The sequence below is a fragment of the Sphaeramia orbicularis genome, chromosome 22 (genome assembly GCF_902148855.1).
Source record: "Sphaeramia orbicularis chromosome 22, fSphaOr1.1, whole genome shotgun sequence".
NCBI lineage: Eukaryota > Metazoa > Chordata > Actinopteri > Kurtiformes > Apogonidae > Sphaeramia > Sphaeramia orbicularis.
This window is the reverse complement of record NC_043978.1, coordinates 8531509-8559446: the sequence shown is the minus strand read 5'-3', so window position 1 is coordinate 8559446 and position 27938 is coordinate 8531509. Positions and strand designations below refer to the sequence as shown.

The window sequence follows — 27938 nt, the reverse complement described above, 5'->3', positions numbered from 1 at the left end:
AATAGTTTAATATTTAAGGCTGTAGTTTTATCTTAAGGCTGGAAAATAATCTAAAGTTCATGTTTTATTTCATCTGTAGAAATAAAAACCAAACTTATTCAACATAAAACCTAGAATTTAATCAGTTCAGTGTTTGTCCAGGAGAAGGCGCCACACGCCTTTCAAAAACCACCAGAACCAACTGTAAAAAACTGTTTTTTATTGGAAAACACAAGAAAAAAACAGGTAATAAATACAGAAAAAGACAGAATCAACAGTTAATACCAAACCCATCAGAGGTTTTATTACAAAAAGACAGAAAATCTGAGTTTTCAAGGATTTTTCTTTTATAAAAAAACACAAAACAACCCTTTAAAGCTGATTTAACGACGCATTCTGATCATTTACAAATTATTCACCAGGTTTAGATTCAGTATTAGTCGTTTTTCTTCCTAAAAAAATCACATTGTTTTGATTGTTTTTGGCCCTAAAATAAAATAAAAAAAAAAAAAAAAAAAAAAACAGCCACTGACATGTCTTTAAACATAATAGAATCTTTATCAAGAAGAAAATGAGATTAAACTCAAGCAGATGATGATCTTCACATGATCAAATATTGTTTTTATCAACTTTCCGCAAGCGTAGATCAAATTAAAACTCATTCAAGGCAAAAATAAACCATTATTTTAACCGACAGATTATTAAAACTGACAGACTTAATTAAAAAAAGGCCAGAAATAAACAGATTCAGGTTAAAATTAAAGCACACTGATAAAATACAAAGCGTTATTTGGCACAATTCATTCATTCATTAAAACATGTTTCCAAAATCGGCCTTAAAATAAAGAGAAGAAATGATAAAAATGTGAAAGTATTAAAAGTGAACAGACTGTACATCAGGAAAATCACAAAACGACAAAAACAACAAACCCAGAAATATTCATGTTTATGAGTCGTTATAATGAGAAAAAGACGAGAAACTGATGGAGATAATTTAAGGTTTTCAGTGTATTTTTGTTGATTTTTTAAATATTTTATTTGTTTCTATTATTGACAGATAAGTTTAAGATGCTGTGAAATAAGTGTTTTTGTTTTAAATCCATTAAAAACCATTTGATCCATTAAAGCTGAAGAAAAAACTAAATGAAGAAGCAAATTTTAGAACATTTTAAGACGCGTTAATGGAGGAAATGAAAATGTATTGATGAATTTAAATGATTTTACAGTTTAATATTCAAGAAGCAGATCCAGGTCCAGGTCCAGGTCCAGGTCCAGGTCCAGGTCTGGATATAGAGACCTAGACCCGGACCAGATCCAGATCCAGGTCCAGGTCTGGGTCTGGATATGGAGACCCAGACCCAGACCAGATCCAGCTCCAGCTCCAGCTCCAGCTCCAGCTCCAGCTCCAGGTCCCTATCCAGAAACCAGACCTAGACCCAGACCAGATCTAGGTCCATATCCAGACCCAGACCAGATCCAGGTCCATATCCAGACCCATGGCCAATGGAAGACGCAGCCTCAGGTCACCTGATGACCAGATGCTAACAGATGCTAACAGATGCTAACACCACGTTTACATCCCTCTCATCTGTGAAACTATTAAACTGTAACAACATTTATGATCATTATAAACTGTTTTTATAATTCGGTAAAAAGTTTGGGACATAAACATAAACGTCCTCAGGTTTAGTTCTACCTTTAGTTTTTTTTGTAAAATGTGTCAAATGTCCAGATCTTTGGCGAAGCGGGGCTTAATATTTACACTTTCTGTTTTCTTTAACGTCTCCTTTTATTTATTTATCGTCTGTTGAATTAAACCAGATTTAAGTTAAATCTGTTCATGATTCGTTATCGACATCAGGTTTATTTTATTTTCTACTGATCATTAAACTACTCCTTCATTAAATAGAAACTGCCTTTGTGTGTGTGTGTTTGTATGTGTGTTTAAGTGTGTGTATATGTGTGTTTGTGTGTGTGTTCATATGTTGGATCCGACAGTATTTACAGAATGTGTTGGTTTGTGTTTCAGTGTGTGTAGTTGTGTCAGTTGTTGTGTGTCTGTTGTTGAAGTCTCTGCAGATTGTGTGTTTATTATTGTGTGTATGTAGTTGTGTGTCTGTCTGTGTGCAGTTGTGTCGTCATACGCAGGTGTGTCTGTTAGTTGTTGTCATGGAAGCCTGTGCAGATTGTGGGTTTTCAGATTGTGGTAGTTGTGTGTCTGTCGTTGTGTGTCCTTACATCCGTGGTTGTGTCATCACTGTGTGGTTGTGTGTCTGTAGTTGTGTGTCTGTCACCTTGCCGTCGTTGTGTGTTTGTGTGTCTGTTGTGTTAGTTCTTGTCGTTGAAGTCTCGGCAGATCCCTCGGACCACCGCTGGGACTATCTCAGCGAGGCCGATGAAGTCTCTGGTGAAGAAGGTGTGGCCTTCTTTGGGTTCGGATGCCATGGCCTTCAGGTCCTCCAGAGGAGCCCAGGCCACACCCACAGAGAAGATGGTGATGCCTGATTGGTGGAGACGTGTCAGTGTGAGGAATGTGTCAACCTGCTGAACCTTCAGGTCTTTGTAAGGTGCTCACCTTTCTTCTGTCCTTCCAGAGCCGGAAGCTGGACGTCGTCGTACGATTGGCCATCGGTGATGATGATGAGGAAGTTCCGACCCGGTCCAGTCCGTCTGTCGGACGCAAAATCATGTTAAAGTATGAAGAACAAAGAACAAAAACGTTTAAGCAATTTAACACCAAGTAACTTTAAAAAAACTCTAATGTTTGAAAAAGTAGATGCACTCGAATCGGCACCTGGTAGGATCTCCAAAGGTAAACTGGTGCTTAGGGGGCGGCCTAGGGGAGGGGCAGGACAAACCCATATACCCTTGCCCAGATCAGGGTTACCAGGGCCCCACTCTGGAACCTGGTGTGGGGGAGGGGCTCCTCAGCGAGTGCCCATAGGTCTGGGTACATCGGACTCACCTCCTTTGGCCCCAGCCTTCTTGGAGTCTCTTGGTGCTGGAAGGTCCGGTGCTCAGGGGTCTGAGGGAAGTCGGGTCATGGAGTCTGAATGGACCGTGTTCAGAACCTCCGCTGCCAAAGCATCTGCGTGGAGCTGCTGGTGAATATTGTGTTGGAATTCACCCGGTTATGGACACCAGCTGTAAGGGATGTGGTCAAGCTGAAGGTGGAGTCCTACAGGGACTGGTTGGTTCCTGGGACTGTGGACGCTGCTGACTGGTACCGACAGGCCAGTAAGTCCACAACTTTGACAGTTGCTGAGGTAAAAAGTTCAATGAGGCCTTGGAGCAGGACTTTGGGTCCGCCTCTAAGAAGTTCTGGTAAACCGTCAGATGACTGAGGATGAGGAGGTGGGGCTCCACAAACACTGAACAGTGAGGATGGAGTTCTACTGACCAAAACTGGGGATGTCATCAGACGGTGGAAGGACTACTTTGAGGATGTCCTAAATCCTGCTTTCACATCTTCTGTGGTGGAAGCAGAGTCCTGGGAGTCTGAGCTGGACTCGCCCAGCACCCAGGCGGGGGCTGGGGAAGTTGGGAAACTCCTCGTGGCTTTGGGGGTGATCCATCCTGAGTTCTTTACTTCTCTAGATGTTGTGGGGCTGTCTTGGTTGACGTGCCTCTTCAACATCAGGTGGAGGTCAAGGTTCTAATAGTTTTGGATTTTTCATTCTAGTTTAGTTTTATTTAGTTTTGACTTTTTTTTCTCTAATTCAGTTAGTTTTAATTAGTTTTTAGAGCAGGTTTGATAGTTTTTATTCGTTTTCATTTTTTTTCTAAATGCTTAGCATTAGTTTAGTATTTTATATTTTTTGTATTTTTTAGTATTTTAGTTTTGTCGTATCTTTTCTCTTCTTCTCCGTCGTATTCAAATAAATCCCAGACAGGACTCTGCTGCTTTCTCCCAACTTTAGTCTCCATGTTTCCAGGTAGAGTGGGGACCAGAAGACGACTGGAAACCACAAGTGACGGACCGTCAAGTGTTGTATGGTGCCGCTAGCTCAAATTGTTAGAGCGAAATAAGTCACTTTCGTATCAGTCTGACTTTGACAAAGACGAAAACGAAGGGAATTTTATCCATAATTTTTATCCATTTTAGTTAGTTTTGTAAACACACAATACAGTTTCAGTTAGCTTTTTTTTTCTTTTAATTATAGTTTTTATTTATTTCAGTTAATGAAAATGTTTTTTCAATTCTAGTTTTCATCATTTCGTTAGTTTTCATTAACGATAACTACCTTGGTGGAGGTCAGGGACAGCGCCATCAGACAGGGTGGTGGTTCCCCTTTTAAAGAAGCGGGACCAGAGGGTGAGTTCCATCTCCAGGGGGATCACAGTCCTCAGCCTCCCTGGGAAGGTCCACACCAGGGAACTGGAGTGGAAGGTCCCCTGATAGTCAAACCTCGGAGTCAGGAGGAACAATGTGGTTCTCAACCTGGTCATGGAGAACTGGACCAGCTCTTCACCCTCTGCAGAGTCCTAGAGGGTTCATGGGAGTTTATCTGGTCCACATGTGTTTTGGAGAAGGCATCGACAGGGGGGTGAACCAAAAACAGAAGCTCTCAGTTTAACGACTGATCGACGTTCCTACCCTTACATATGATCACGACCTGTGAGTAATGATCCCTATGAACCGGATCAGAGTGGACTCTACCTGAACAGGTTCTGGACTTGACCTGAACAGCTTCTGGACTCTACCTGAACAGGTCCTGGATGGTGTGTTTTACCTGAACAGGTTCTGGATGGCGTAGGTGATGCCGGCGCCGGTTGCCGTCCCTCCGCTCATGTAGCTGATCCTCCTCAGGGCGTTGATGGTGTCCTCCTTCCTGGGGTGGTCGAACAGGCCGAACTCCAGCCTCTGGTCGTAGGTGAACTGGACCGCACCTAAACCAGAGCCACAGAACCAGGACACGCACATTCAGACCCGGGTCCATCACCAGTTCAATAAGAATGACTTCATGTTCTGAGTCTGACCGATACGAGCTCCGATGTCTGAGATGTCGAAGCTTCTGGCGATTCCTGCCAGGAAGTCGAGCATCATCCTGAAGTTGGAGTCTCCGATGCTGGAGGATCCGTCGATGAGGAAACCGATGTTCACCGAGTTATAACAGGTTTTACCTGAAAACAGACGCACACTTTTGGTTTTGTGTTTCATCTGCACCGGTGATAAATAAACATTTTCCAGGTGTTTTGGAGACTCATGACACGATATAACAGTGATAAATAATAATAATAATAATAATAATAATAATAATAATAATAATAATAATAATAATAATAATACATCAGTTTTATGTAGCATTTTTCTAGGTACTCAAAGACTTAGATATTGAAGTGAAATTGTTCAGAGGAAGCACATCTGTAAAACACGTACATGGCTGACAGCGACGGTAAAGAACATGTTCTGTTTCAGCTGTTTTTTGAAAATGACGAACCTCAGCATCAAAGATTCACAACCAACGTTCTAATAGTTTTGGAATTTTCATTATAGTTTAGGTTTATTTAGTTTTGACTTTTTTTTCTCTAATTTAGTTCGTTTTAATTCATTTTTTGAGCAGGTTTGATAGTTTTTATTAGTTTTCATCTTTTTCTAAATGCTTAGTTTTAGTTTAGTTTTAGTTTTGTTGTATCTTTTCTCTTCTTCTCCGTCATATTCAAATAAATCCCAGACAGGACTCTGCTGCTTTCTCCCAACTTTAGTCTCCATGTTTCCAGGTAGAGTGGGGACCAGAAGACGACTGGAAACCACAAGTGAACACAAGTGACGGACCGTCAAGTGTCATTTGGTGCCGCTAGCTAAAATTGCTAGAGCAAAATAAATCGATTTCATATCAATCCGACATTGACAAAGACAAAAATGGAGGGAATTTTATCCATAATTTTTATCCGTTTTAGTTAGTTTTGTAAACACACAATACAGTTTCAGTTAGTTATGTTTTTTCTATTAATTATAGTTTTTATTTATTTCAGTTAACGAAAATGTTTTTACAATTCTAGTTTTCGTCATTTTGTTCGTTTTCGTTAACAATAATAACTTTGTTCATAACCAGATCAAACACAAACATTGGTGATAATTTGTAAATCACAGGTAACACACACTTATTTACACTGGTTTATGCAGGACTGATGTCATAAACACATCATTGCTGTGTTCATGTCACAGTTGAAGTATGGGAATTATCAGTTTCAACATCAACACGATAAATCCAACTGAGGAACAAATCAAATCTACAAAGTAAACGTGCCATCGAAAACATCACAAAGGGTTTTTTCTTCTGTCATTTATTCCGTGTGTGCAGTAGTTTTAAGAATATATTCACTAAACGACTTCACTATTAAACAGGAAATGATCAAAAATCTAACATAAGAAACAAGGAAAAATGAAATGGGTCGACTTAATGTACAAAAGTATTTGTTGTTTTAAATCTGAGGCTGAGACGAGTTTATTAATGAATGAATAGTTTTCTGTCTAATAAAGTTAAACTCATTCATCTGATTAAATACTCAGTCTCCATTAGGGCTGTAAGAAAATATCAGTTTTGCAATGTATCATGATATTTCATTTTACAATACTGTGTCGATATTAAAAAATACTGTATCTATATTTTTAGGTATTTATTCAAATGCAGATATTGTGAAGGTTCATTTTTATTTTTTGTTTTTCTTTTTTTATATTTTATTTATTCTTATTTAACACTCTTTTATTAAATAATGTTAGTTCCTTTGTTGGGATTGAACAAAAATACTGTTCTGATGTTAGTTCTGAACTAATAGAATATGAACATTTGAACAGGATCTTAAACTGTAATGTCTGTAAAACAGAATTTCAGTTTGAACACAGGAACATTTTGTGCCATAGCATTAGATCCTGTTGGGATCAAATAAAAATGTGTTTAATATTTGTGTATATTTCTGGTGTAGTGTAATTATTCAAGGAAATAATCATTTTTAAAAAAAGAAACAAACAAAAATTTGCCTTTTTAACAGTATCATGATATATCGTGATATATCGTATCGTGATCCTAGTATTGAGATTTGTATCATATCGCCAGATTCTTGCTGATACACAGCCCCAGTCTCCATCCGACACCCATACAGAGCAGATCTGACTGATGTGAGTCTACATGACGTGGGTGGAGGCGGGGTGGGGGGCGTGTCTTACTGCAGAGGAGGCCGTCCAATGAGCAGAGCCTCTGGGTGAGCGGTTTGACGTGTTTGGTGGTGCTGAACCAGCTGGGGATGGAGTAACTGAAGTGGGCGTTGTCTTTACAAACGGCCTGAGGACGACAACACAACCACACAAACATCACACACGTCCACGTTTACACCGGGTCATGTGACCTCTGACTGAGGCCCCTCCCCCTCAGAACCACCTCCACCTGTTCTATGTCTTCTGCAGGTGGTGTTGGCGGTTCTGTCAGGGAAAAACACAGTTGACTGGATTTGAAGAATCATTCAGTTCTTCATCAGAACCAACTGAAAATATTCCAAACACAGAATCATATGTAGAAACAGACCGTTTTATTTCTTTGTGTGTGGAAGTAAACTGATAATTAAAATAATAAATGTTAAACCATTATATCTTTACATGTTAAAGCAGGTTTGGTCATGTTTTAAACACATCAGATGGTTTTATGTACGTTACTATGAATATCACTGATCTACAGTTTATTATAAATGATCTTCATCAGATTAGATCTGTTAAATTTTACATAATTTAATCAAATGAATGTAAAACAAACAACCAAAGAGCTGTGTATCTGATGATTCAAAGTATATGATGAAGTGTTAATACACAAATATACTGTTTTGTTTTTGCTCATTTGGATGATTATTTTCCTTTATTATTATTATCATCATTATTATTATTATCATTATTATTATTATTATTATTATTATTATTATTATTATTATTATTATTATTGTTATTATTTCATTCACTTCTTTCATTATTCTCTTCATTTTATTCATTATTTTATTCATTTATGTTCATTTTGTTGATTCATTTCTTAATTGTGTTAATTATCTTCCTCATTTTCTTCTTTATTTTGTTCATTTATGTTCATTTTGTTGTTTAATTTCTTCATTTTGTTAATTATCCTTCTCATTTTCTTCATTATTTTGTTCATTTTGTTGTTTTTAAGTTATGCTCATTTTGATGATTATTTTCCCTGTTTTTTATTATTTTATTCATTTCTTTGATTAAAAGTCGTTGTATAGTAAAGTGGTAAAAGACAAAACAAGATGAAGTCAACGTAAACAAGTTGAATGTACTTGTAGTCTATGAATGTGTTTATTTTAATTTAGTTATTAATTTAATTTCTTTGGATTAAATCATTTCAATCTGACTCTTATTTAATGAACAGTTTTGTGTCTTGTTTATGTGACCATGTGACTAAAACACAGATGAACAGATGGATCAGAACTTAAAGGCGTATGTTGATGATGATGATGGTGTGTTTGGTCATGTGACTCTGCTGTGGGTTCTGTGTCTTTCACCTTCTGGACAAAGTCCTTGTCTCGGACCATTCCCAGCTCCTCGGGCGCCGGTTTGGCCACGGACACCATGAACACGTTGATGCCGGACTCTCGGGCCAACATGGCCGCCTGCTCTAGGTCGTCGGAGGGCCAGCCGTCAATCAAAACCACCATGACCCGGGGGTGGCCCCGCCTCCCGCCGTTCTCCTGGGTGTAGAAGGTCTCGGCCGTGTGCATGATGGCTTTACCTGCAGGAAAACGACAGGGGATGCTCCCATCAGCCTCTGCTGCACACACACTGCAGGGGATCATGGGAGATGTAGTGTCTTCAAACACTGGGTTCATTCTGTATGGAACCGTTCCTCATGTTCTGATCCGACTCAGGGAACTGAATCTGGACCCCAGATGTTCAGGATTAAAAAGGGTCCTGTGTTTGTGTGTGTTACCTGTGTTTGTGTGTTTATTACATGTGTTTGTGTTTATTACCTGTGTTTGTGTGTGTTACCTGTGTTTGTGTGTTTATTACATGTGTTTGTGTTTATTACCTGTGTTTGTGTGTGTTACCTGTGTTTGTGTTTGTTACCTGTGTTTGTGTGTGTTACCTGTGTTTGTGTTTATTACCTGTGTTTGTGTGTGTTACCTGTGTTTGTGTGTGTTACCTGTGTTTGTGTGTTTATTACATGTGTTTGTGTTTATTACCTGTGTTTGTGTGTGTTACCTGTGTTTGTGTTTGTTACCTGTGTTTGTGTGTGTTACCTGTGTTTGTGTGTTTATTACATGTGTTTTTGTGTTTATTACCTGTGTTTGTGTGTGTTACCTGTGTTTGTGTGTTTATTACATGTGTTTTTGTGTTTATTACCTGTGTTTGTGTGTGTTACCTGTGTTTGTGTGTTTATTACATGTGTTTTTGTGTTTATTACCTGTGTTTGTGTGTTTATTACCTGCGTTTGTGTGTTTATTACATGTGTTTGTGTTTATTACCTGTGTTTGTGTGTGTTACCTGTGTTTTTGTGTTTATTACCTGTGTTTCTGTGTTTATTACCTGTGTTTGTGTGTGTATTACCTGCGTTTGTGTGTTTATTACCTGCGTTTGTGTGTTTATTACCTGTGTTTGTGTGTTTATTACCTGCGTTTGTGTGTGTATTACCTGTGTTTGTGTGTGTATTACCTGTGTTTGTGTGTTTGTTATATGTGTTTGTGTGTTTGTTACCTGTGTTTGTGTGTGCATTACCTGTGTTTGTGTGTGTATTACCTGTGTTTGTGTGTTTGTTATATGTGTTTGTGTGTTTGTTACCTGTGTTTGTGTGTGTATTACCTGTGTTTGTGTGTGTATTACCTGTGTTTGTGTGTTTGTTATATGTGTTTGTGTGTTTGTTACCTGTGTTTGTGTGTTTATTACCTGTGTTTGTGTGTGTATTACCTGTGTTTGTGTGTGTATTACCTGTGTTTGTGTGTGTATTGCCTGTGTTTGTGTGTTTATTACGTGTGTTTGTGTGTTTATTACCTGTGTTTGTGTATTACCTGTGTTTGTGTGTGTGTTACCTGTGTTTGTGTGTTTATTTCCTATGTTTGTGTGTGTGTTACCTGTGTTTGTGTGTTTATTACCTGTGTTTGTGTGTTTATTACCTGTGTTTGTGTGTTTGTTACCTGTGTTTGTGTGTTTATTACCTGTGTTTGTGTGTTTATTACCTGTGTTTGTGTGTTTGTTACCTGTGTTTGTGTGTTTGTTACCTGTGTTTGTGTGTGTGTTACCTGTGTTTGTGTGTTTATTACCTGTGTTTGTGTGTTTATTACCTGTGTTTGTGTGTGTATTGCCTGTGTTTGTGTGTTTATTACTTGTGTTTGTGTGTTTATTACCTGTGTTTGTGTGTTTGTTACCTGTGTTTGTGTGTGTGTTACCTGTGTTTGTGTGTGTGTTACCTGTGTTTGTGTGTTTATTACCTGTGTTTGTGTGTTTATTACCTGTGTTTGTGTGTTTGTTACCTGTGTTTGTGTGTGTATTACCTGTGTTTGTGTGTTTGTTACCTGTGTTTGTGTGTGTGTTACCTGTGTTTGTGTGTGTATTACCTGTGTTTGTGTGTTTATTACCTGTGTTTGTGTGTGTGTTACCTGTGTTTGTGTGTGTATTGCCTGTGTTTGTGTGTTTATTACTTGTGTTTGTGTGTTTATTACCTGTGTTTGTGTGTTTGTTACCTGTGTTTGTGTGTTTATTACCTGTGTTTGTGTGTTTATTACCTGTGTTTGTGTGTTTGTTACCTGTGTTTGTGTGTTTGTTACCTGTGTTTGTGTGTGTGTTACCTGTGTTTGTGTGTTTATTACCTGTGTTTGTGTGTGTATTGCCTGTGTTTGTGTGTTTATTACTTGTGTTTGTGTGTTTATTACCTGTGTTTGTGTGTTTGTTACCTGTGTTTGTGTGTGTGTTACCTGTGTTTGTGTGTGTGTTACCTGTGTTTGTGTGTTTATTACCTGTGTTTGTGTGTTTATTACCTGTGTTTGTGTGTTTGTTACCTGTGTTTGTGTGTGTATTACCTGTGTTTGTGTGTTTGTTACCTGTGTTTGTGTGTGTGTTACCTGTGTTTGTGTGTGTATTACCTGTGTTTGTGTGTTTATTACCTGTGTTTGTGTGTGTGTTACCTGTGTTTGTGTGTGTATTGCCTGTGTTTGTGTGTTTATTACTTGTGTTTGTGTGTTTATTACCTGTGTTTGTGTGTTTGTTACCTGTGTTTGTGTGTGTGTTACCTGTGTTTGTGTGTGTATTGCCTGTGTTTGTGTGTTTATTACTTGTGTTTGTGTGTTTATTACTTGTGTTTGTGTGTTTATTACCTGTGTTTGTGTGTTTATTACCTATGTTTGTGTGTTTATTACCTGTGTTTGTGTGTTTGTTACCTGTGTTTGTGTGTTTATTACCTGTGTTTGTGTGTTTATTACCTGTGTTTGTGTGTGTGTTACCTGTGTTTGTGTGTTTGTTATATGTGTTTGTGTGTTTGTTACCTGTGTTTGTGTGTTTATTACATGTGTTTGTGTTTATTACCTGTGTTTGTGTGTGTTACCTGTGTTTGTGTGTTTATTACATGTGTTTTTGTGTTTATTACCTGTGTTTGTGTGTGTATTACCTGCGTTTGTGTGTTTATTACCTGCGTTTGTGTGTTTATTACATGTGTTTGTGTTTATTACCTGTGTTTGTGTGTGTTACCTGTGTTTTTGTGTTTATTACCTGTGTTTGTGTGTGTATTACCTGCGTTTGTGTGTTTATTACCTGTGTTTGTGTGTTTATTACCTGTGTTTGTGTGTTTATTACCTGTGTTTGTGTGTTTATTACCTGCGTTTGTGTGTGTATTACCTGTGTTTGTGTGTGTATTACCTGTGTTTGTGTGTTTGTTATATGTGTTTGTGTGTTTGTTACCTGTGTTTGTGTGTGTATTACCTGTGTTTGTGTGTGTATTACCTGTGTTTGTGTGTGTATTACCTGTGTTTGTGTGTGTATTGCCTGTGTTTGTGTGTTTATTACGTGTGTTTGTGTGTTTATTACCTGTGTTTGTGTATTACCTGTGTTTGTGTGTGTGTTACCTGTGTTTGTGTGTTTATTACCTGTGTTTGTGTGTGTGTTACCTGTGTTTGTGTGTTTATTTCCTATGTTTGTGTGTGTGTTACCTGTGTTTGTGTGTTTATTACCTGTGTTTGTGTATTACCTGTGTTTGTGTGTTTGTTACCTGTGTTTGTGTGTGTGTTACCTGTGTTTGTGTGTTTATTACCTGTGTTTGTGTGTTTATTACCTGTGTTTGTGTGTTTGTTACCTGTGTTTGTGTGTGTGTTACCTGTGTTTGTGTGTTTATTACCTGTGTTTGTGTGTGTGTTACTTGTGTTTGTGTGTTTATTACCTGTGTTTGTGTGTTTATTACCTGTGTTTGTGTGTTTATTACCTGTGTTTGTGTGTTTGTTACCTGTGTTTGTGTGTTTATTACCTGTGTTTGTGTGTGTATTACCTGTGTTTGTGTGTTTGTTACCTGTGTTTGTGTGTGTGTTACCTGTGTTTGTGTGTGTATTACCTGTGTTTGTGTGTTTATTACCTGTGTTTGTGTGTGTGTTACCTGTGTTTGTGTGTGTATTGCCTGTGTTTGTGTGTTTATTACTTGTGTTTGTGTGTTTATTACCTGTGTTTGTGTGTTTGTTACCTGTGTTTGTGTGTGTGTTACCTGTGTTTGTGTGTGTATTGCCTGTGTTTGTGTGTTTATTACTTGTGTTTGTGTGTTTATTACTTGTGTTTGTGTGTTTATTACCTGTGTTTGTGTGTTTATTACCTGTGTTTGTGTGTTTATTACCTGTGTTTGTGTGTTTGTTACCTGTGTTTGTGTGTTTATTACCTGTGTTTGTGTGTTTATTACCTGTGTTTGTGTGTGTATTACCTGTGTTTGTGTGTTTGTTACCTGTGTTTGTGTGTGTGTTACCTGTGTTTGTGTGTGTATTGCCTGTGTTTGTGTGTTTATTACTTGTGTTTGTGTGTTTATTGCCTGTGTTTGTGTGTTTATTACGTGTGTTTGTGTGTTTATTACTTGTGTTTGTGTGTTTATTGCCTGTGTTTGTGTGTTTATTACCTGTGTTTGTGTGTGTGTTACCTGTGTTTGTGTGTTTGTTACCTGTGTTTGTGTGTGTGTTACCTGTGTTTGTGTGTGTGTTACTTGTGTTTGTGTGTGTGTTACCTGTGTTTGTGTGTTTATTACCTGTGTTTGTGTGTTTATTACCTGTGTTTGTGTGTTTATTACCTGTGTTTGTGTGTGTGTTACCTGTGTTTGTGTGTTTATTACCTGTGTTTGTGTGTTTATTTCCTGTGTTTGTGTGTGTGTTACCTGTGTTTGTGTGTTTATTACCTGTGTTTGTGCGTGTATTACCTGTGTTTGTGCGTGTATTACCTGTGTTTGTGTGTTTATTACCTGTGTTTGTGCGTGTATTACCTTTGTTTGTGCGAATAAACTGTGTTTGTGTATTACCTGTGTTTGTGTGTTTGTTACCTGTGTTTGTGTGTGTGTTACCTGTGTTTGTGTGTTTATTACCTGTGTTTGTGTGTTTATTACCTGTGTTTGTGTGTTTATTACCTGTGTTTGTGTGTTTGTTACCTGTGTTTGTGTGTTTGTTACCTGTGTTTGTGTGTGTATTGCCTGTGTTTGTGTGTTTATTACCTGTTTGTGTGTTTGTCACCTGTGTTTGTGTGTTTATTACTTGTGTTTGTGTGTGTATTAACTGTGTTTGTGTGTTTATTACTTGTGTTTGTGTGTGTATTACCTGTGTTTGTGTGTGTATTACCTGTGTTTGTGTGTTTATTACTTGTGTTTGTGTGTTTATTACCTGTGTTTGTGTGTGTATTGCCTGTGTTTGTGTGTTTATTACCTGTGTTTGTGTGTTTATTACCTGTGTTTGTGTGTTTGTTACCTGTGTTTGTGTGTGTATTGCCTGTGTTTGTGTGTTTATTACCTGTTTGTGTGTTTGTCACCTGTGTTTGTGTGTTTATTACTTGTGTTTGTGTGTTTATTACTTGTGTTTGTGTGTGTATTAACTGTGTTTGTGTGTTTATTACTTGTGTTTGTGTGTGTATTACCTGTGTTTGTGTGTGTATTACCTGTGTTTGTGTGTTTATTACTTGTGTTTGTGTGTTTATTACCTGTGTTTGTGTGTGTATTACCTGTGTTTGTGTGTTTATTACCTGTGTTTGTGTCTCCGCCCAGGTACGCCACCTCCTTGATGGCGAACAGCAGCTCTTTGGGTTGGGTGTAGTTGGTCAGTAGGAACTCAGTCTGTGGTGAACCACTGCACACAGTACACAAAATCACACAAAAAATACACAAATAACACACAAAGAACAACAAATATCAAACACTGTGTTGTTACAGCAGAAGGATGGTGACGAGATGTGTGTGTGCAGGACCTGTGTGTTGTGTGTCTGTTTGGTTGTGTGTCTGTGTGTGCTGTGCATCTGTGTCTGTCTGGTTGTGTGTCTGTGTGTGTTGTGCATCTGTGTCTGTCTGGTTGTGTGTCTGTGTGTGTTGTGTGTCTGTCTGATTGTGTGTCTGTGCGTTACCTGGCCTGTACGAGGCCGACGTGGGGTCCGGTGGGTCCCACTTTCAACATGGCCGCCAGTTTGGTGATGAAGTTCTTCTGCAGGTTGAAGCGTCTCCTGCCGATGTTGTTGCTGCTGTCGATCACCATGGCGATGTCCAACTGACAGTCTGAACACACATTGGGTTTAGTCTGGGTTTAGTCCAGTCTAGGCTTATTTTAGTCTGGGTTAGGTATAGTCTGGTTTAGTTTAGACTGGGTTAGGTATATTTTAGTCTGGGTTAGGTTTAGTTTAGTCTGGGATAAATTTAGTTAGTCTGGGTTAGGTTTAGTTTAGTCTGGGTTAGGTGTAGTTTAGTCTGGGTTAGGTTTAGTCCAGGTTAGTGGTACCTTTGTTTCCTCCTGGAAGGGCCTTCTTCACTGACGGTTTTCTTCAGAGGTTTCTTTCCTGTTGAAAACAAAAGGTCATCAGAGAGAACGGCGTCTGCGACAAACATCTGCTCTGTCTGGAGACAAAACGTCCACAAACAAACGTCCACAAACAGATGTCCATAAACAGACGTTCACAAACAGGTGTCCACGTTCAGTTCAGAGGACACATCGTGTAGTTGTGTGCGGTTGTGTATAGTTGTGTGTAGTTTTGTGCAGGTGTGTGCGGCTGTGTGTAGTTGTGTGTGTGTGTTACCTGGTTGTGCGACTGCAGGCAGGGCTGTGGTTGTGTGTGGTTGTGTGTAGTTGTGTGTGTGTGTTACCTGGTTGTGCGACTGCAGGCAGGGCTGTGGTACTGGTGTGACTGGTCAGCTCCATGGGAACGTCCTCAGGTTCTGGAGAACGAACAGAACGTGTTCATATGTGAATAAATCTACTACAGATCCAACGCGTCCTTTAGTTTAGTTTTAATGTAGGACTCAAATCCATCGGATCCATCACTCAAACAACAACCCAGTCAATAGTCTGATCCCTCTGTAGCCCCGCCCCGCCCCAGTGGCTCCACCTACTGGACAGGCTGAAGGAGCTGGTCCAATGAGATAAGGCCTGTGATTGGACGCCGTGGGCGTAGGAGCTCATGTAGCTGTGACGTCCCTTCAGCTTGTGGACCCTGACGGTACCACCGGACCGACCGAAGATTCCCCTGGAGAACCCAGAACAGAGAACGTCAGTGGAACCCAGACGGGTTTGAACGCTGGTCCATTAGTTTGAGTCTGAACCATGTCAACTCAAACCCACAGACGAGCGTCGACAGCAGAAGATTCACTCACATAAAACCAAGTTCTTCTGGTTATGTGGACGTACGGTGTGTGGATAGTAATACAAGCCCCGTGTGGCGTTACCATGGCAACACAGACGGAACTGCAACCAGGCTTAAGAGGGTACGTTTCAATCAGGTGAAACGCAGACGGGTCATGAACTAGACCACATGGACCACATCTGATCACCTGATCCCACAGGATCTGAACCCTCCACCACCTTCTAAGAAAACATGGGATTTTTTATCTGGTCAAAGGACCCAGTTCATTCAGGATCTGCTTTAATGGAGTTCTGATGGTGACAGGAAGTGGACCGAGCCTTTCAGATCTTTAATAAAATACATAATAACTACAAAAAAAATGTACAAATAATAATTTTACTTTGTAATAATAAACCACCTGTATATGACACAGGATCAATTTCTGCACATTTTGGGATGATTTATTTCATAGTTAAGCGATTATTAAAACAGTTTATCCGTTGGATTTAGAATTAGATGAAGTTTTGGCTCCTGCTTTTGTGGTTTTTAACCCTTTCATGTATGAATTATGAAAACCTTAACCAAGATTTTTTCCCTGAGTGTTTTTAGTCAACTTTAGGCATGAAAAAAACAATATGATTGAGATTTTTTATGAACCTATTTTTCATGGAGTTATAAAAATGTCCACTTAGCTGGACACTATTTAATTATTTTAATTTTTGAAGCAAAGAAACATGTATTTACTGATGTATTGCGTGAAAACTATGAAATAAAAAAAAAACATTTTTAATGCCGCTGATCTGATGTTTTCTCACATTTTATGCTAGTTATTATTCACTCAAATAATGTGAAAAAAACCTTTTTGTTAAAAAAAAAACAAAAACAAAGAAAAGAACTGTTAATTACAGTCTGATAACAATTAGCAACTGATTTACACCCAAATATGATAGTGCAGATCAGGTTTATCAAGAACAGGAAAGTTACAGTAATGGTCTGAGTGTCAGTGTATGGGATGGTGCATAAGCGTCCACAGTGTTGGCTGATACGGAACTAAAACAACGAAACCTGAGAATATACAAGAGAACAGCTGGAGAAGAACTGTCCACTGGAGTGACCAGTATGCATGAAAGGGTTAAAGTAGAATCAGTCAACTTTAAAACCAGTCTATCAAACCAGTCTCATAAAAAAACACTCATCCACATGAAAACGTAATAATTACTACAAAATGCAGGTGAACGTATGATTACATTTTGATTCAATTGAGGCAATAAATCATATTCGCAACTAACCAAGTTTCTTTTCATTAATTAAATGTGAAAAAAGCACTTTTCCCTCTGAACTCTGTAAAACACAGCTGTTTGTTGGAACATTTTCATTTTAAGTCTGTTTGTTCAGTAGTCCTCCATTTTATTTGAATCATTATTGTATATTTTCATTAGTTCTGGTTTTTAGTGACACGTATAAACTACAGGGTTTTTGAAAGTCGTAACATTTGGTTCAATTCTTCCTTGATGCTTCTTATTTTTACATGATGTGTTACAGTGACGTGATGAGAGCCTAGAGACCAAGGTTATTATCGTTAACGAAAACTAACGAAATGACAAAAACTAGAAGTGAAAAAACATTTTCGTTAACTGAAATAAATAAAAACTATAATCCTACTATAATGGATGTTTTTGTGTCCAGCGTGTGTCCGGTGCATGTGTGTCCGATCGATGGCCCGATGTTGCAGCACGGGAGGGTGTACAGGTGCAATGCCGCTGTTGCACCATGGGAGGGCGCTATTGTACAATGGCACCACGGGTATAATGCATAATGTACAATAGTTAAAAGAAAACCATAAGTAACTGAAACTGTATTGTGTGCTTATAAAACTAACTAAAACGGATAAAAATTATGGATAAAAATCCCTTCATTTTTGTTTTATCAACATCAGATTGATATGAAATTGATTTATTTTGTTCTAGCAGTTTCATCTGCTGGCACCATATGACACTTCATGGTCCGTCACTTGTGTTCACTTGTGGTTTCCAGTCGTCTTCTGGTCCCCACTCTACCTGGAAACATAGAGACTAAAGTTGGGAGAAAGCAGCAGAGTCCTGTCTGGGATTTATTTGAATACGACGGAGAAGAAGAGAAAAGATACGACAAAACTAAAACTAAACTACAACTAAGCATTCAGAAAAAAATGAAAACTAATAAAAAACTATCAACCCCTCTAAAAACGATTAAAACGAACTGAATTAGAGAAAACAAAGGTCAAAACTAAATAAAACTAAACTGGAAGGAAAATCCAAAACCTTGCTAGAGACTCAACAAAACCAAAAACCAAACAAACGAGCTGAAGGTCGACGTAAGAAGCGACTGTTTCAGGAACCACAGAGAAGTGTTTCAAAGACAAACGGAGGCGACAGGAAGCGGAGAAACGGGGGAGTGAAGCAGGAAGCGGTGTCCCGTCGGGCCCCGAGGGGCCGGGGCTGAAGGGAAACGAAGGCTGGGGGTCATCCAGGGTTGAGGCGCTAATCCTCCGCCCACACATTCCTTCGTGGTGTTGGTGTTCTGTCCAGGTTCAGCCGACTCTGCCCGCTGTTATGTCACCCGACCACCGTCCGATCCACGTGTCCCACAGACTCCGCCCACCACCTGCTCTGACCTCTGACCTCTGGGACATCCGTCCGACGGCTCAGAGTAACCGGGGGTGACAGGTGAACCCCAACCATCCACAGGGTTATTATACGAACGTTAAATCTGTTCATTCACTCCCATAGACCAGATCAGACCTTTATATTCCAGCAGAAACTACCAGCCTGCGACAGGAGTTCAGGAAACGGAGCCGATACGACGGAACGACTGACTTTAACTCTGAGACTACAGACAAAATACTGGACGAACCAAAAAACATCAGCCACTGGGATCAGCTTCTACTGAGACCAATGACTTATGTCAAAACGTCACATTAATAATCAGGTCATTTCCCAGTAACCCTCCAGTATCCAGGTGAGCAGATTATGCACACTTTGCACTTTATTACCTCTGCCAAGGAGGTTATGTTTTCATCGGGGTTTGTTTGTTTGTCTGTTTGTTTGTTTGTTTTTTGTCTGTTAGTAAGATAACTCAAAAAGTTAGATTTTGATGACATTTTCAGGAAATGTTGAAATTGGCAGGTTAATTTTATTTATTTTTTCATTTCATGTACTTATTTATTTAGCCTTTTATATATACAGTATATGTTTTATTATTATCATTATTATTATTATTATTATTATTATTATTATTATTATTATTATTATTATTATTATCATTATTATTATTATTATTATTATTATTATTATTATTATTATTATTATCTATTTCTTCTTTGCCATGTTTAAGATGTTCATAGTGTTTGATGGTTTTGTATGAATGAAAAAACAATAAATATATGTTAAAAAAAAATCATGTCTTGAGTCCAAACTGGAGTTAAAGTACAGTTTTTACACATCACCGTTAAAATGTACTAATTTCTTCCTTGTGCCAGTATCATCATTTCCTGAAAATGTCATCAAAATCCATCCATAACTTTTTGAGTTATCTTGCAGACGGATGGACAGACAGACAGACAGACAGACAGACAAACAGACAGACAGACAGACAAACAGACAGACAGACAGACAAACAGACAAACAGACAGACAGACAGACAAACAGACAGACAGACAAACAGACAGACAGACAGACAAACAGACAGACAGACAGACAGACAAACAGACAGACAGACAAACAGACAGACAGACAGACAAACAGACAGACAGACAGACAAACAGACAGACAGACAGACAGACAAACAGACAGACAGACAGACAGACAGACAGACAGACAGACAGACAAACAGACAGACAGACAAACAGACAGACAGACAGACAGACAGACAGACAGACAGACAGACAAACAGACAAACAGACAGACAGACAAACAGACAGACAGACAAACAGACAAACAGACAGACAGACAGACAGACAGACCCAGATGAAAACAGACTTCCTTGGCAGAAGGAATAAGTAAGATTTAGAGACAAAGGTTTAACCTTTGACCTTCAGTGTCCTTTTGTTTTGGTTGAATCAGATTTTATGGAGTCATTCATGAACTGGTACCGAAGGCCAGAGGTTCTTTATATTTACTCTGTTCGACTGGACTTTACATCAGATAGAGAAGACGAGATCATCACCATGGAAACGGTAAAACTAAATATGGATCCAAACCTGTGGATGGCGGCGCCGCAGACCGACGACACGGAGGCGTAAACTCCGGTTCCGAACACCGACATCCGATACTGGGAACAGTCTGGACACAAGACCAGCGGACCGTCCTCCGCCAGGTCAGCGCCGCGGGTCATACAGGTCACCGGCAAAAGCACTGGCAACAACAAACAACAAAACAGATTAACAGATAAACAAGACGTAAACAAATAAACAACAGGTAAAAAACAACAACAAGGTAAACAAAAATAAACAACAGAGTAAACAGATAAACAACAAGGTAAACAAAAAACAACAGGTAAACAAAAATAAACAACAGGGTAAACAGATAAACAACAAGGTAAACAAAAAAACAACAAGGTAAACAAAAATAAACAACAGGGTAAACAGATAAACAACAAGGTAAACAAAAAAAACAACGGTAACCAAATAAACAACAGGGTAAACAAAAAACAAGGTAAACAAATAAACAACAGGGTAAACAAATAAACAACAAGGTAAACAAAATAAACAAAAGGGCAACCAAATAAACAACAGGGTAAACAAAAAACAAGGTAAACAAATAAACAACAAGGTAAAGAAAAATAAACAACAGGGCAAACAGATAAACAAGAGGGTAACCAAATAAACAACAGGGTAAACAGATAAACAACAAAGCAAACAAATAAACAACAGGGTAAACAAATAAACAAGGCAAACAAATAAACAACAAGGTAAACAGATAAACAAAAGGGTAAACAGAAAATAAGGTAAACAAAAAAACAACAGAGTAAACAGATACACAACAGGGTAAACAAACAAACCACATGATAGACAAATGAATGACAAGTAACAAATCAACATTAAGTAATAAATAACACACTAAAAAAATAAATAACACAGCAAACAAATAACCACACAGTAAATGATAAATAACAAGTAAATAAATAATTATAAATAAATAAGATAGTAAACAAATAAACAAAACATTAAAGATGTAAATGACAAACAATAACCCGGTTTTGTTTTGTTGTTGATTTTATAAGACAAATACAACCAGATCACTTTTCAAGTTTATCAGTGTAAATGTTATCACCATGGTAACAGTGTATTTATATGATGTATCAGTTCAAACAAAACAAGCAAACAAACAAACAAATAAACAAATAAATAAATAAATAAAACCAACAAGAAAAAGAAAACAAAACTATCTGAATCCATTTAGACGAAAACGTTGTAGAATTGAGATTAAAGTTATAAATAAAAAAAAAAAAAGTGAATATTAGATTGAACTTCTGAAGTTCTGATAAAAAAAAAAATACAAAAACTGTTTTAGAATAAAAAAAAAAGTCCAAAGAATCAAATCATACATTGAATTTATGAGAGTTTGAAAGTAATAAATGTGCAGGAAATTAACTTGGACGTAGTGGGATCATAAAATCTGAATTTAGTGAAGACAAAACTCATAATTCACCAGAAACTGAAATCATACATTTGCCAAAAAAGACTCAAAAACCTCAGATTTTCTCTTTAAGGTCATAACTCATGAGACACATTTTATCATAAGTGAATATGGTGTCGTATATCTGTCTGTTTTCAATGCTGTACATTTGTATATTTGCTTTTAACACAGTGAATCTAAAAGCATCTTTTTTTTTTCAACTTTATTGAAAATATTTGGGTATACAAGACATATAATTTTGAACAAACAAATACGATGTCAAAAAGAAAAAGCATTTGAACAAATACGTTTAAGAAAATAATGCATAGATTTAAAGACACAAAGCAGAATAGAAAAATAATAGTATTAAAAAATAAATAAATAAAAATAACAAATCTAACAAAAATAAATAAATAAATACATCAGAGTTCAGTCTATTTTAAAGAATTGTTTATAAATTGCCAGGGTGCTAGAGCTTTTTTGGTTAAAGATAAATTCTAAAGATTTAATATATTTTCAAATTCCATTAGGAAGATTTTAAAATTTGGGTGTGTTTTGGTATATTCATTTTGGTGTATATGAAATTTACCAAATAAAATGATCAAATTTACAATAAATTCTAAATTGCGAATATCATGTTCAAAACATTTAATTACATTTTGGGATGTTATAGTAATCTTTTCATTACTTCTACATATCATATATTTCTTAAATTTTAGGCCAGAAGTTAGAAGAGTGTTCAGACAGAAAGAATAAGTGCAGAGTAGTTTCAGGACAAGAATGACAAAAGCTACACATTTCTTCCACGTCAGAAAATCGAGACAAAATAGCGTTGGAGGGAAATACGTTATGTCATATCTGTAGCTGTATAATTCTAATTTTGTTTGTAATAGAGTATTTATACAGTAATGTCCATGCTTTTGACCACTCAGTTTTAGAGGAAGTTGAGTTCCAGAATGCTTTACCTCTGGGGGAAATGTTCCTCTTTTCACGCAGTGCATTGCGTACATGCTTGTTATTACAGCTCGAGCTAAAAATATTAATGCCATTGATCAATAAACAAAGTTTATCTGTCTGTAATGTTTGATAACTAAGATGACTTTTCATGAGTAAGAAAACACCATTAGGGATTGCTTTGAATACACAGTTGTATTCTGTCTAAAAGCATCTTTAACCCTTTCATGCATGGTGGTCACTCCAGTGGACAGTTCTTCTCCAGCTGTTCTCTTGTGTATTCATGGTTTTTGTTGTTTTAGTTTCATATCAGCCGACACAGTGGACGCTCATGTACCATCCCATAATACACTGACTTTGAAAACATTACTGTAACTTTGCTGTTCTTGATAAACCCGATCTAACATGTTCGAGTGTAAATCAATTCCTTGCTATTGTTATTGTACTGTAATTAACAACAAAAGTTTTTTTGGTTTTTTTTTTGGTATATTATGTCCATGAAGTGAGTAATGATTAGTATTAGAGTACACTACAAACAAAAAGTTAAGGATATTTCTTTTTTTTTTTTTTTTTTTTTTTTTTTTTGCCATTTGTAAATAAAACTATGTCTGGTCATTAAAAAATGTGTTTCATTCAATTCACACACAAAAAGTAAAAAGCGTTGTGCAAGAATCCCACTGAAAAAAATAGCCCAAAAATTAAAAATATCCATAACTTTTGTTTGTAGTGTAGGTTAAAATGTGAGAAAACATCAAATTAGCAGCATTTATTGTTTTTATTTCATAGTTTTCACACAGTATATCAGTAAATAAATGTTTCTTTGCTTCAAAAATTCAACACATGATGTCCAGCTTGGTGGACATTTTTGCAACTCCATGAAAAATAGCTTCATAAAATAATAATAAATAATAATAATAATAATAATAATATAATAATAATAATATAATAATGCATTGTTTTTTAATGTCCAAAGAGAATAAAGAAAAAAAATCTTGACTAATGTTCTAATAATTCATGCATGAAAGGGTTAAAAAGGATAAAGGTTTCCTGTTCCACCAGTGGATTCCTCAGCCGCTGTAACTCATTGAAATGCAAGAAAACAAATGTGTTCTTTGAGCGGTGACGGCGGATGAAGGGCTCCTGGGTCTGTTTCATCTATCAGAGCCGGTGCACGGGTGGGGGGTTATATTTCAGACACTTTTGTGATTCGGGCTCAATGTAAACACCGCGAAAAACCTCCTGAGGATCAACACCGAGTCCAACAGAGGTTTCCAGTTTCCGCAGGACGTCCAAGGCTCGGCCAGATTAAAATCACAGCAATAACTCATCAAAGTGAAGGAAAGAAGAAGAAGAAGAAGAAGAGACGACACGCAGGGAGCTTTTCCATTGGCCGGGGACACAAACTCACCACAGACACTGATCCTCATTAGTAACGTCGAAAATATTTGGATTTCTGCTCGGCTTATTCACGGACCCATTAACTCTTATTTGTCTCTACATTTGTCACCACATTATAAAGAACTCGATAATTTCACCATTAGAGGATTAAAGACGACGAAAGGGCAGGTTAGAGCAGGGGCGTCAAACTCATGTTCCTTCAGGTTCCACATTCAGTCTGATTTGATCTCCAGTGGACCGGACCAGTAAAATAATAACAGAATAAATTATAAATAATGACAACTCACAATTTTTGTCTTTGTTTCAGTGCAAAAAAGCCCAATGAAATTATGAAAATACTTACTTTTATAAACTATCCAAACATAAAAAATGTCATTAACCTGAAAAAAAAAGAAATTTCTTTAGAAAAATAAGTGCAATTTTAACAATATTATGCCTAACTTATGCTGCTTTTTGTTTTTAGATATTTATGCCGTCAGGGTTTTCTTTATATTTAGTTTTTATACTCTTTTATACACATTATTTACACTTTTTTATGGCACTTAGGATGAGTGCACTGTTTTAATTGTGTTACACCTGTACAATGACAATAGACATTCTATTCTATTCTATTCTATTCTATTCTATTCTATTCTATTCTATTCTATTCTATTCTATTCTAACTTATCATTTCTACATGTGCATTATGGATCAGATCTACAAAGACACTAAACACTGAGGAACAGGAAGAAAAGAGTCCAAATTGTGCTGAATGTTCTTTAGACATTCAGGTTGTTCATATTTGTTCCGGTTATTCACATTTTATTGTTACAGGATAGTTTGTAAATGTAAATATTTTGCATGAGATTTATGTTATTTTTGCACTAAAACAAGACAAATATATGAAGTTGTAATTATTTATAGACATAATGTAAGATTATTTTTTCACATCAAACCAAGAAGAAAATCTGGAGAGTCGTTTCTTTCTTGTCAGTTACTCTGGTATTATTTGACTGTAGATCATATGGTCTGTATGTGGAACCGGAACTAAAATGAGTTCCACAGCCTGGACTGTGGGATTTTTACTCTTTGCAAATTCATCCCAGGGGCCGGATTGGAACCTTTGGCGGGCCGCATTTGGCCCCTGGGCCACATGTTTGACACCCCTGGGTTAGAGGGAAAATCTGCTTCTTCTGCCCGTGAAAAGTCTCGCGTGGTGTTACCATGGCAACGCAGACGGTTTCAGCGTAACTCAACCGACGGTTAGCATCCGACAGCAGAAGATTTCATTCATAAAAACCAAGTTCTTCTGGTCACATGGACGTACGCCTGTGTGTATACCGATACCAGGCTACCATGGCAACACAGAAGGATCTGCAAAACCGGGCTTTCAATCAAGTGAAACACAGAGATGGGGGTCATGAACTAGACCACATGGACCACATCTGATCACCTGATACCACAGGATCTGAACCCTCTTCTCCCTCTGCTTTGGTCTCCACCACCTTCTGAGAAAACATAGGATTTTTTTAAATCTGGTACAAGGAGCCACTTCGTTCAGGATCTGCTTTAATGGAGTTCTGCTTCCAGATCTTCAACAAAATACGCAATAACTCAACAAAATGTACTAATAATAATTTAAATTTGTAATAATAAGCAACCTGAACACGACACAGGATCAATTTCTCCATATTCTGTGGTGATTTATTACACAGTTTAGTGATTATTAAAACAGTTTATCCACTGGATTTAGAATAAGATGGAAGTGTTTAGTCTTACTTGTCTCTACATTTATCACCACATTATAAAGAACTCATTACTTTCACCATTAGTGAATTAAAACGACGCACAAAGAGAAGAAGAAAAAAAGAGTAAAGTGTAAAAACTATGTAAAAAATGCTAAAAATAACGTGAGACAAAACAAGATGAAACATGGTCACATGGTCTGTTGAATAAACAGTCAACAACTCCCAGGGTGCATTTCACCGAGCCACAATGTTTCATAAAACAGAAACACAATCGCAGCCCCCGGTAACCATAGCAACAGCTTTGGTCCTCAGCTGCAACAATGTAGCAAAGTTTCAGAATTCTCTAACAGCTCTGATTGGCCGGATTCTGCATGGCAAACAGCAGCTATTGGTTGGAAATGAGGAACCCAACAACAATACAAACGAGTCCAAACCGTGTTGTTATAAAGTTAACGAAAAACTAATGAAACTAAAACTAGCTGTGAAAAAGGTAAATAATGAAATATGAATAAAAAATTAAAAAAAAGAATAAAACTGTAGTGAAGTATGCAACAGACATGCAGGTAAAATGAACTTCAATTTGCAGTAGATTTTTAAATTCAACATTTTCAGCTTCTGTACATTAACGAAAAACTAAAATGAAAAAAAAAAAAAATCAACTAAAACTAAGTAACAGTTCAACTGAAACTAATGACGTAAAACTAGCAGCGGAAAAAGAATTTAATTTCTAAACTAAGAATAAAAATAAAAACAGGAATTAAAAACTATAGTGAACTATGCGACAGACATGCAGGTGAAATGAACTTCATTTGCATTAAATAAACTGGATATTTTCCAGTTTGGTTTGGAAAGAGAAAAATGCAGTTTGTGGTAAAAGTGAAAAGAAAAACACAAAAAACCTATTAAAACCTAGACGTTCAGTGCAGTTAGATTTTTAAATTCAACAATTTCAGCTTCTGTACATCAGTGAAAACTAAAATGAAAAAAAAAAAAAAAATCCATCTAAAACTAATAACATAAAACTAACAGCAGAAAAACAATTTAGTTTCTGAACTAAGAATAAAAATAAAAACAGGAATTAAAAACCGAAAAATAAATTAAAAAAATGAATAAATATAATAAACTACAATTAACTAAAACATAACACACTTGAAAACCTCTGGCCTGACTCATCAGTCACTCTACTGCCACCCAGTGGCCTGACTTATCAGTGCATGTCAAAGATTTGCACATACAAACGGACAAACGGACAGACAGACAGTGAACTGATGAAAATACCCCGCAACGAGGACCAAGGGTAAAAACACATGTAGGTAAAACAAATGTAATGAATCTAATCACAGATTTTATGAAAAAGTGAAAAGGACAAAAACAAAACATAAAAACTATCACAACTTATATGTTTCACACAATAACAGAAGAAAACAGAATCAGCAAAGGTCTCATTTATCTTATCAAATGTCATTCAATGTCTTCAGTTTCATTAAATCAGTGTAAAACTAAAAACTCAACTGAAACTTGTCAATTCATCAAGTAAAAGTCAAACCGAAACTAAACTAAAACCAGAATCCAAACTTAAAAGATGAAAAATATAAACTCATCCACATATAAAATTTGAACTTTGGTCCAAACAGAAGGTGACTGGATTTAACTGAACTGGTCGTAATGTCTTCAGATTAAATCTAACACAGACAGACAGACGGACACAGAGGTGACGTACTGACCGTGGGACGTGGAGCTGGTCACCGAGGAAACGAAGAAGAAGAAGAAGCCTGTGAAGACAGAGATCAAATGGCATCTGATCAAACAAAACCACAAACTGATGGAACGGACGTTGAACAGCATCATCTAAAACTGAAAGATCAGGAAACTGAAACATGACAAATAAAACCTGATGAAGAAAGACAAGAAATGAGAAAAGAAAAAGAAAAGAAAAGAGAAAGAAAAGAAAGAAAAGAAAAGAAAAGAGAAAAGAAAAGACAAAAAAAAGAAAAAAAAGAAAAGTGTGTGTTTTCTACCTGTCAGAGGCAGCAGAGCAGACATTGTGGACATTTTTGGACCTGAAAGACAAACCAGCCAGAAAAACAGTCAGTAAAAGTGTCCAAAAAACAACTATTTTACCAAGAATCTCATCAGTTCTAAATGTTCAGTAGCTACATGTAATAATAAAAACTACTACTGATAAATAAAAGAAAACCCTTCAAACCAGTCTGTAAATCTGTGAACCAGGCGGTAAACCAGACGGTAAAAATGATAAATGACATTAAATGAAACTAACGAACCAGAGCTGAAGAAGCTGTTTTTTTTCTGTTCACACTGACCATGAAAATCTGTGAACAAACCTGTTCAGAGGGTTCAGCGTTCAGTAAAACTCCACTGATCTGAGGTCTGCAGGATCTGACGCAGGATTCAACTCACGGTTTCTGTGACGCCGCTGCAGCTGAATCTGAATCTGAGGGTTTATTT

The 27938-nt window shown here is 37.1% G+C and overlaps 1 protein-coding gene across 1 annotated transcript; it reads right to left on the bottom strand.

Moving 5' to 3' along the window:
- Positions 1-179: 179 nt before the first annotated feature.
- On the bottom strand, positions 180-27938 carry LOC115413958 (cochlin-like). Its single transcript, XM_030127103.1, is given in 15 exon segments — positions 180-2480; positions 2555-2649; positions 4713-4869; positions 4960-5103; positions 7148-7262; positions 8485-8711; positions 14159-14262; positions 14534-14681; positions 14902-14959; positions 15277-15335; positions 15510-15643; positions 19977-20130; positions 27197-27244; positions 27491-27532; positions 27815-27938. Coding segments are annotated over 14 exon segments (1650 nt in total). The 5' UTR covers positions 27525-27532; positions 27815-27938; the 3' UTR covers positions 180-2307.